The 11,196-nt window shown below is 35.7% G+C and overlaps 2 protein-coding genes across 2 annotated transcripts in view; one reads left to right on the forward strand and one right to left on the reverse strand.

Moving 5' to 3' along the window:
* Positions 1-486: 486 nt before the first annotated feature.
* On the forward strand, positions 487-1,299 carry LOC107713749 (V-type proton ATPase subunit S1-like). The gene is made up of 2 exons (XM_016519354.1): positions 487-515; positions 899-1,299. Exons 1-2 carry the CDS (start codon positions 492-494, stop codon positions 1,106-1,108), a joined length of 234 nt encoding a protein of 77 aa, XP_016374840.1. The 5' UTR covers positions 487-491; the 3' UTR covers positions 1,109-1,299.
* Positions 1,300-4,850: 3,551 nt separating this feature from the next.
* LOC107713750 (troponin C, slow skeletal and cardiac muscles) overlaps positions 4,851-11,196 on the reverse strand; it is a 10,465-nt gene continuing 4,119 nt past the window's right edge. The window contains exons 2-6 of the mRNA XM_016519355.1: positions 7,381-7,411; positions 5,654-5,800; positions 5,207-5,321; positions 4,985-5,121; positions 4,851-4,882 (exon numbers count right to left, since the gene is read on the reverse strand). Coding sequence (XP_016374841.1) covers positions 4,851-4,882; positions 4,985-5,121; positions 5,207-5,321; positions 5,654-5,800; positions 7,381-7,411 — 462 coding nt within the window. The remainder of the gene's footprint in view (positions 4,883-4,984; positions 5,122-5,206; positions 5,322-5,653; positions 5,801-7,380; positions 7,412-11,196) is intronic.

Raw genomic sequence — 11,196 nt, forward strand, 5'->3', positions numbered from 1 at the left:
TTTTAACCACAAGTGCACGTCTTACACTAGCTCTGTGATGCACGTCCGCAAATTCACGCATTACGCAATCACTCACGGTTAGCTCTTTGTCTGTCTACTCCAGTTCAAAAAGGTAGAGTAGGGTAAAAAAATCTCATTTTCTCCTCCAACTTCAAAATCATCCGACTTCGTTGTTTTACCTTTTTTTGTAAAAGGCATTTATCTTTTTTTGCACATTCGCTTTGTAAACACTGGGTCGGTATTTCTGCCTACGTCACACATGACCTTTCCAACGTGACTGTACATTTTTATTTTTTTAAGAAATTGACTGATCGTTTTGCTGGATAATACTCCTATTCCTCGGCTGGGATCGTGCAGAGCCCTTTGAAGCTGCACTGAAACTGCAATCTGGACCTTCAGCCCGTTGGTCCCCAATGAAGTCCATATGGAGAAAAATCCTGGAAGGTTTTCCTCAAAAACCTTAATTTCTTCGTGACTGAAGAAAGAAAGACATGAACGTCTTGGATGACATTGGGGTGAGTAAATTATCAGGAAATTTTTATTCTGGAAGTGAACTAATCCTTTAAATCTCCTATAACACAAATCCCTCGGTTTTTCCAAAGTGCCATCCCCCATTCATACCCGGAGGACTTCGTTCTTTCTTATCTTGAAGGTTGTCACGAGTGGACTAGCATGAGACATATTCTATGTGCGATGCCTGTGGCCAGTTTCTTTTCCAGTGTGTGACCTGCTTTTGAATAGCACGCAGTGGGCAGTCCACAATAAAGTTGTTTTATAAGATTTTCATAATTTTAATCAAATTCTAATAACTTTCTCCACTTCTTAAATGACTAATGTTACATCAGCAGGGATATATTACCCAGCAATCAGGAATCTGTCTTTCTTTCTCATGTGACAGATCCAGGGCTTTAATGTGGCTGGGAAGGATTTCTCTTACGCCAGTGACTGTGCTAGTTTCTTCACTCCTGGTATCTGGATGGGGCTTGTCACATCTCTTCTCATGGTGCTGGTTCTCACTTACGGCCTGCACATGATCATGCAGCTGCGCACCATGGACCGCTTTGATGACCCCAAGGGTCCTGCCATCTCTGTTCCCCAGACGGAGTAAAAGACACAGAGCCAGTTTCCTTTCTCATCCTCACATCACTAGTGTTTACTTTGGTTATTGATTTTGCAAGTGTTAATTTCTTGTTATTACATGTCATTGGGGTGCTGCTGTTTTTTTGTCATTCCTTTAATGGCATGTTCATGGTTGAATTTCAGGAATACATGTCTAGATAATATTTGAACAAATAAGATATATATATATATATATATATATATATATAGGACGTTTAAGATTTTTTGCATTGTGACATTATTGTTACAAGCTCAAGCTCCCCTAAATTCACATTATGTTTTACTTTTGGGTTTTTCTTCATTTTTATTATTATGTCAGTGGTGATGCTCATTAGTTTTGTATTACTGTAATACAAAGCATTTTATCTCAAGTGCATAAGTTAAAGGCAGTACTATTATGACGAATAAATACTTTCCATTTCACCTTACAGTGTAAAACTTTTAATGGTACTAAAATAGACTTATTTTTATGCAAAATATGTGAGTATGTCTTTGACAAGTCTTGTGAGATTCATTCTTGTCTTCTGTGGACTAAAAATCTCTAAAAATCTTTTCTTTTTTTCTTTTTTTTTTGCAGTTTCAGAATAACCTTATTGTTATTCATAAAACTGAGGCACCATTTAATGTGAACTGTACACTTTTTTGTGAACTGTACACTTTTCATTCTAAATTAATGGTATAAGATACATATCTATTAACAGACGGCTTTGTGTTTTGTGTGCTATAACTGTAAATATGTGTAAGTTATTAGAATAAATATTATTTATTGGTGGTGTGCATATATGTTTGCATCCAGTTTTTGTTTTTTAGCTTCTCTGCTGTTTCCCACATAGTTCTGTGGTCTGTTGCGAGTCCATAGATGTCTCTGTGTTGTTGTGAGAACTGACATGTTTTGACCACATGTAAATTTAAGCTTTGTTTTAAAGGAAAACATGTTGTGCACTGTATTTAAATATTAGGGGGGAAAAAGAGTACCAGAAACATATATATACATATATTGTTTTTTGTGTACAATTATTGTAGTGAATCATTTGCACAACTAGCTCTCATAAGTAATGTTTTATGTTCATGGCACATGTCTGGTTTATACCTAAAAGCTTAATAAATAAAAGGTGATCTGTTGTAATGTTTTGGAGGTGTATGCTCTTGAATGTGTATATTGTGCCAGTGTTTAATAAACCTAATTGAGACATAACCTTTGACATTTAATTACATTTTAATTATGTAGTTTTAGCTGACAGTTTGTGGTTATGCATGTTTATATGGTTATAAGGTTATGGTACAGCTTCTTTGACAGCTATAATTCAATTTTGTGTTCATGATGATATCATGTCTATCCATAATGCATAAATATTATTTTTGGTTGACGGAACTATGCATGCGTATTTATTTACATTGTCATTGTAGTCCAGCTCATCCACTATGGTGAGCAAAGTCTCTAATGTCAGCCTCCCCCTGACAGTGTACTACATGCTACACCAGCAGAACCAGTTCTTCTCTGGCTAAACAGTTTCAATTTTAACAAATGTTAACAATATTAAGTGTCTTTGAGGCTTGTCTGCTAATGCAGAGGACGTTGATTATGTTCCTAATTAGATGTGGCAACTGTTCAGTCTTTGTGAGGTCAAGCTTGGATTACTGGAGAGCGTTTTATTATAATTGTTCAGAGGGTTGTAATGCCATGGGAGGTCCAGACCCTACTGTACTTCTGTGGTCATACAAAGCTGGAGCAAAGTGTTGATCACAGGCCTCTACGTCTTTATAAAGCTGGAAGTATTTATCCACCTTCAACAGATTGGCCCACACATTGATTATGTAATAGATACATATCACTATTTTGCGACTCCACTTTTCTTACATGCTTTATATGATAAATAATATGTGGAAAGAAAACCCATGTAATTAGTTTGTGTTCATCATTAGCATTTAGCAAAAATGCTAAATTAAGGTTCTCTTTCTTTAATTTAATTACCAGGTTACTCCTTTAAATATAGCCCATTGGCATTTAGAGATAGGATGTCATAAACCTGAAAACGACACTTTAATTTTTTTTCTGACAAACTTGCAATCAAGAGGCAACATTTGTGACAATGAGGTGGAGCGACCACAAGGTGGTGCCCTTTAATCACCAATGAAAAAACAGAAAAAAGCAAACTATGAATTGTGGTGCACAAGTTAGCACTAAGTCATAAATAGTCATTATTTATGACCAAAGCTCATTTTAACCCTATACGCACCCTATTCAGTATATATTCCCTATCCGTACAGTCAGGAGGGGGATTAATATATAATTTCCCATAGCCATAATTCCTCTCTGCAAGCTGATAATGAACAGTCGGTTTATTGCTCAACATTTTCTATGCTTCAGGGTTAGACGGAAGTCAGCTCTCCTCTACCTCTGTTGCTCTCCTGAAAACCTCCGTTTCTCCTGGATTCCTTCCTGAAAGCCAGGTGTGCTCCCCTTCCTCTATTTGAACAGTAGCATCTTGGATTTTATGCTTATTTCAGTAGTCATCTCGTCCAACTGTTCTTTTAGATCCTGCTGAAAACTTGGCCAAAATGTAGTTCTTTTGTATTTCTGATTTCTAGTCGCCCATCCCTTTAAGTCATCATGGCTAAATGGATGGGCCTCAAAAATGAAAGTTCTGTCATCATTTACTCACCCTCGAGTTTCTTCCTTCTGCTGAAAATAGAAGATATTGTGAAGAATGTGGAAACAACTTGAGGGTGAGTAAATGATGACAGAACTTTCATTTTTGGGGGAACTATAGCTTTAAGTTTGCTAGTCAGAGTCGTCCTTTTCAGCTTCTGTCTCTTTTATGCATCCTAAAACCTCACCTTCCTGATATTCCTTACATTTTTAACTCTGATTTAAAAAGCAAACATGTTTGAATTCTGGGATTATATTTATCCGATACTGGAGCTGCATCTGCTGTCATGCTGTGTCGCACTGACCAATTCTGATGAAAGAGGAGGGAGAACCTGTTGTAAATCCTCACAGGAGCTTACGGGAATAGCAGCGGTGTCATTAGCTGCTATGTCACCTGCTGCAGGGCCTCAAACCCAAGCCCCAAGCTATTTGTGTCTGATACTGTAGCCATCTGCTTTTCTTTCTCACTTTCCGCGACCAGCTTAGGTGATTTGAAAATAGTGTGTATGATGCCCATGACAATATTATGTAGTTACAAGAAGAGCACTCTGAAAAGATTAGCATGAGGGGGGCCTGAAATACTCTCTACAAGACAGATGTTTGTTCTTGACCATTTTTTTTATTTTTATAGTAAAAAAGTCATTTTTATTCAAACAGACTTTAAGTTCACTTCTTACAGGTTAAGTCCTCCTGGAGTAACCTGAGGTTTAGTGTCTTGGTCAGGGTGGTATTACTATGCTTTTTAGGGGACTGAATATATATCAGTCAAACAAACCAAACAAACCACCACACCACACCACCCAATAAGTCTCTGACAACTAGAGATGCTAGTATAACTCTAATTAGACAAAGTAAACCCCAAACAATGTCTTAAATCTTCACAAATTAGCCTTGGCATCAGTGTTTACGTGTGTAAAATAATTGAATCTTCTGAAAATATTGCCCTGAAAACTATAAGCGCAATAATGATACATCATGGACTGATAGACTCTCTGTTGATCTTTCTCATCAAGCTTGAACATTTACTCTCCTGTGTACAGACAATCCAGGGAGAAACACCAGGAAGACATTTCTTCATTATTTATTCCACCCCTTTCATGAACTCCAAGAACTCTGCAATAGAAGGATAGTGGAAATGCATGGAAAAGGGACACAATGGGATACGTTTCTTTTTTTACTTCCATTTAACTTGAATGAAACACAATGCTTGCTTACCATCATAATCAATTTTTCCATCATTGTTTTTGTCTCCGTCCCTCATCAGTTCCTCAATGTCATCTTCAGTGATGGTTTCACCTGTAGCTTCCAGCATCAGCTTCAGTTCTTCAAGATCAATGTAACCATCTGCATTCCTGTCCAAATACAATCAAAACCCATCAGAGACCCCTCAACCCACCGCAGGTCAGTTCTCTTAGCTCAGTTTAAGATCGAACATACTTATCAAACATACGGAAGAGTTCAGCCAGCTCTTCCTCTGACTTTCCTTTGCTATCATCTTTCATGCATCTCACCATCATGACCAAAAACTCCTCGAAATCCACCGTACCACTGCCTGCATAAGTACACCGACAATTACTTATTTTAGCACAAGCTCATTTTAATGACAGTACCTCCATTGACATTTCATTTTTGGACATAAGTCTTTTATCCCTGTAGAATGTTCCTTTTGCTTTTCAGTTATTATTACTATACATTATTCAGTTAAATATGACGATTAGTATCAATGGTAAACATGTCATTAAAAAATGTAACTTACTACTTGGTAGCTATACAGATTATTTGTATGCTAGGTTTGGAGCAACATGAGGGTGAGTAAATGAAGTTAGGCTTCATTGCAAGTTAGGGTTCTGGAGCGTTACTAATTCTGGATCGCTCTGGACTTACCGTCCTCATCCACCTCATCAATCATCTCCTGGAGCTCCTCCGGCGTGGGGTTCTGGCCCAGCATCCTCAACACCTTCCCGAGCTCCTTAGTGCTGATGCATCCATCCTCAGCATCCTGAATGAAAATATCAAATGCTGCGCGGAACTCTACAAAACACCAACACAGATCTTTAACTGTTAGTTGTGTACACGTACAGTTTCTCTCTCGTGAACCACTTAATGATATTGTTATTGTGGGTCAGTTTAGTAAATCATTATTGCACACAGGCTATTGTTTTTATAGTTGGGTGTTAAATTCAGGCAGTTTTTTTTTTCATTGGTACTGCTGCAAAGTGTTTCAAATTTATAAACATACAGTACTGTGAAAAAGCTATTCTATCATTGCATTGTATGTAAAATAATCTACAGATGGAGACTTTGAACAACTGACAGAACAATCTTTTCAGGCTGGGCCATCCCACCAAATTCACTTTAAAAGCAAAGCGTGAGATACTACAGGAAGTCCAAGAGAAGCCCAGGGTGTCATTATAGGATCTACAGGCAGCTCTTCACAACAAATGGAAAGGAATTAACCATTAGAACGAGGCTGATCCTGTTACTGTCCAACACCAAAATGTACTTCTCATACAATGTGCTATGGACAGACAGATGAGTCAACGTAGAGTTCAAACATCACGTTTGGCAAAAACCACTCTGCATTTGAGAAAAAGAACCTCATACCAGCTGTGAAGCACTACCAGAGTATTATAATTATTTGTGTGTACTTTGCCTTTTGCCAAACGTGTCGTAATATAAACTATGAATTCTACATTATATCAAAGAGTGCTTGAGGATGACATGAGGCCATCTGTTATAAAGTTAAAGCTGAAGTGTAAGAGGACCTTTCGACACAATGACCCAAATCATGAAAAAACCACAAACGAATGACTTGGAATGGCCAACGTAAAGCCCAGCTCTCAAATCCAGTTGAAATAGTTTGTGGAGACTTAAAGCTGGCCATTTCTTATTTTCGTTATTATTTTACATTGTTATAATTTACTTTTTCACAGCACTGTAAGTAGCACAAAATGTGTAATCTAGAGGCATTACAGAACATATAGCCTATCATATAATGTTAACGGCCATTCTGAGTCCAAATGCTGCTTGCTGCATAGTATTTGTTTGTTTGTTTTTATTTTATTTAAAAGGGACAATACACATTAATTAACATGAGTAAACAAGTCTGCTATGTAAATGTGCCAGTTTTAGTCATTCAGGCTAATTTTCATCTGCAGTCCCTGGCAGGTTGATGGTAAGAACCATAATCCACAAATACACAAAGCAGAAACAAACATATTACAAAAACCAGAATACAATAAATAAAAAAACTATTAAAATAAAACACAAAAAAAACACTACTTCAAATTATGAAGACATATTTGATTATCCAATAACCACCCTTTTACCGATTCAGAAAAAGGAGCAAGAGATGTAATATTTCTTAATTCTATGGGTATAGTATTCCAAGTATGTACTGCTCTATAAGAAAATACTGATTGCCCAAAAGTACTTCTTCTATGTGGTATTATACAGTCCCCTCTAGTAGTGGCTCTAGTAAAAGAATTCAAATTTTTCCTGATAAATTTATTAAGTGGGAGCGGAGCCAAACCATGCAAAATTTTGAACACAAGTAAAATATCTGCAAATTTAATCATATTTTCCCAACTTAAAAACCTATTATACCATACCATTCTTCTGCTCATCGGTGAGCTGCTCTACCTGTTGAAGACATCCATTAGTCAATAGTCATGACAGAGTCAGCACATACTTATTACCCACACACAATATACTCTCACACATTAACACTAACATGCATTACAGTCATTTTGGTCAGTGGAAGGATTTACATTTATTTTAAATGGGTTTTGCGATTGTTGTAACCCTTAACTCTGCAACCAAATAATGACATGATTTGTGTGATGTATAGCAATATACATTAACTAAAATATTAAATATATTTATTAAAGAAGCTACTAAATTAAAAATGAACATTGTTGCATCACACAGTTGGGCACTGTTGCTCAGTCTGGAGATTTACTTCCAACCCTCCTCTAATATAATTTGTGTAAATCTTTAACAAACATCATTATCTCTGTACATTTGTGTAGTTGTTTATTGCATGGACAGTATAATCAGTGAATCACAAATAAGTGGAGGCATTGCAAAAATAAAAAAGATATATACAGTACTGTGCAAAAGTCTTAGGCCATTAGTATTTTCACCCAAAAAATGGTTTTAAGTCAGTTATTTCTGTCTTTTGCTGTAGTTTGTCAGTAGGAAATATCAATTTACATTTCCAAACATTCTTTTTGGCATTAATTGTAATAATCCAGTGAGGTTTTTGTCTGACAGCAGCCAGTGCTGCACACAGAGATCTGATCTGATCATCATCAGTCTGTCTGAGATTACAAAGATTATAAACAAGCGAAGTAGTTCAAAATGCAGCGGCTAGAGGCCTTACCAGGTCAAGAAAATATGATCATATTACCCCAATGCATTGACTGACAGTCACCACTGATAAGCTGCCACTAAATATTGTAGAAACTTAATTTGCTGTAAAGTTGCTTTGCAACAATTTGTATGGTGAAAAGCCCTATACAAATAAACTTGAATTTAATTGAATTACATGAAGAAACAGAAGAAACTGAGACAGACTCAATCCAGACGAACTGTGGCGACGTCTCCAAGACGCTTCAAGAAACCTTCCTGCAAAGCTCCCTGAAAAACTAAGTGCAGGTGCACCGAGGAGAAAATCTGTTTTAAACGCAAAGGATGGTCGCACCAAATGTTGATTTGATTTAGTTCATTGCAGTTAATTGATAAATCAAATCTATGTATGCCATTATTTTTGAAAGTATCCTCACTTTACAGCATTTTTACACAAGTGCCTAAAACTTTTAACAGTACTGTAGCTTTGCAGGAAGGTTTCTTGAAGCGTCTTGGAGACGTTGCCACAGTTCTTCTGGATTGAGTCTGTCTCAGTTTCTTCAGTTTCTTCATGTAATCTCAGACAGACTGATGATGATCAGATCAGATCTCTGTGTGGAGCACTGGCTGCTGTCAGACCAAAATCTCACTGGATTATTACAATTAATGGCATGTTTTGAAATGTAAACTGATATTTCCTAAAAGACAGACTTAAACCCATTTTTATTTGTTGATGAAAATACTAATGACCTAAGACTTCTGCACAGTAGGCACAGTAGTTATAATCTCAATATTTAAATCTGTACATGTGTTAATAATATCTATATGATGATTTTTTTAATATGGTATTATATGTAGCAACCATATATGTCAACAATATATGTTTTATTTATATAAGAAGCTTTATTAAAAGAACATATACACCAAAAAAAAATCTGGATGTTTATATATGTTTTTTGTAATGAATGTTTTAAATACATGTCTGTCATAGGACAGTATAGACAGACAGACAGGAAGTTATGCCCATCGCAATAAAGGCAAAAGGCAAAACACCATTGTAAATAAATAAATAAATACAAAAATTCAATAAAACAATACATGTCCATCGTTTATATTTACTTATATAATACCAAATGTATTGACATGTTTTAGGATGGTTGTACATGTACATGTCCAAAAATGTATTACTCACACATAAACATACATATTTGTGTGGGCTAGATACATATGTTAATATATAAAATTGTTCCAATTTCTAATTTCATATATGTTTTGGTAACACTTTATTTTGATGGTCCCTTTTGAACATTCTGGTGACAATAAGTAACGTTGCACCTACATGTCTACTAACTCTCATCAGTGTATTAGTAGACTGTCTGCTTAATATCTGCTAACTCTTTATTTTGAGGGTCTCTTGACAGACATTCTACTGACTATAAGTAACTTTGCAAGTACATGTCATCTTATTCTAACCCTAACCCTACCAGTCGACTAATACTCTACTAATACTCTAATGAGAGTGAGTAGACATGTAGGTGCAACGTTACTTATAGTCAACAGAATGTTCAAAAGGGACCATCAAAATAAAGTGTTACCAAAACATATATGAAATTAGAAATTGGAACAATTTTATATATTAACATATGTATCTAGCCCACACAAATATGTATGTTTATGTGTGAGTAATACATTTTTGGACATGTACATGTACAACCATCCTAAAACATGTCAATACATTTGGTATTATATAAGTAAATATAAACGATGGACATGTATTGTTTTATTGAATTTTTGTATTTATTTATTTATTTACAATGGTGTTTTGCCTTTTGCCTTTATTGCGATGGGCATAACTTCCTGTCTGTCTGTCTATACTGTCCTATGACAGACATGTATTTAAAACATTCATTACAAAAAACATATATAAACATCCAGATTTTTTTTTGGTGTATATGTTCTTTTAATAAAGCTTCTTATATAAATAAAACATATATTGTTGACATATATGGTTGCTACATATAATACCATATTAAAAAAATCATCATATAGATATTATTAACACATGTACAGATTTAAATATTGAGATTATATATATATACACTACTGTGCAGAAGTCTTAGGTCATTAGTATTTTCATCAACAAATAAAAATGGGTTTAAGTCAGTTATTTCTGTCTTTTGCTGTAGTGTGTCAGTAGGAAATATCAGTTTACATTTCCAAACATTTCTTTTGGCATTAATTGTAATAATCCAGTGAGTTTTTTGGCAGACAGCAGCCAGTGCTCCACACAGAGATCTGATCTGATCATCATCAGTCTGTCTGAGATTACATGAAGAAACTGAAGAAACTGAGACAGACTCAATCCAGAAGAACTGTGGCAACGTCTCCAAGACGCTTCAAGAAACCTTCCTGCAAAGCTACAGTACTGTTAAAAGTTTTAGGCACTTGTGTAAAAATGCTGTAAAGTGAGGATACTTTCAAAAATAATGGCATACATAGATTTGATTTATCAATTAACTGCAATGAACTAAATCAAATCAACATTTGGTGCGACCATCCTTTGCGTTTAAAACAGATTTTCTCCTCGGTGCACCTGCACTTAGTTTTTCAGGTAGCTTTGCAGGAAGGTTTCTTGAAGCGTCTTGGAGACGTCGCCACAGTTCGTCTGGATTGAGTCTGTCTCAGTTTCTTCTGTTTCTTCATGTAATTCAATTAAATTCAAGTTTATTTGTATAGGGCTTTTCACCATACAAATTGTTGCAAAGCAACTTTACAGCAAATTAAGTTTCTACAATATTTAGTGGCAGCTTATCAGTGGTGACTGTCAGTCAATGCACATATGGCATAAATGTATGGAAAAATCAATTAAAGACGTAATCAAACAGACGATGAACACTATTAACAGCAATTATTGTATGATGCAATCAAACTTATAGCAAAATGTGGTAGTTCTGTATGTTGTTTCAGGGTTGGCATCATCTGAGGTCCTCTGAGGGGTTGGCATCATCTCTTCTCAGGTGTTCTGGATCCAGACTGAAGCTTGTGGCAGAAACAGAGGAACATATAGAGACATAATT

Source organism: Sinocyclocheilus rhinocerous, unplaced genomic scaffold, assembly GCF_001515625.1.
Source record: "Sinocyclocheilus rhinocerous isolate Xijiao unplaced genomic scaffold, SAMN03320098_v1.1 scaffold569, whole genome shotgun sequence".
NCBI lineage: Eukaryota > Metazoa > Chordata > Actinopteri > Cypriniformes > Cyprinidae > Sinocyclocheilus > Sinocyclocheilus rhinocerous.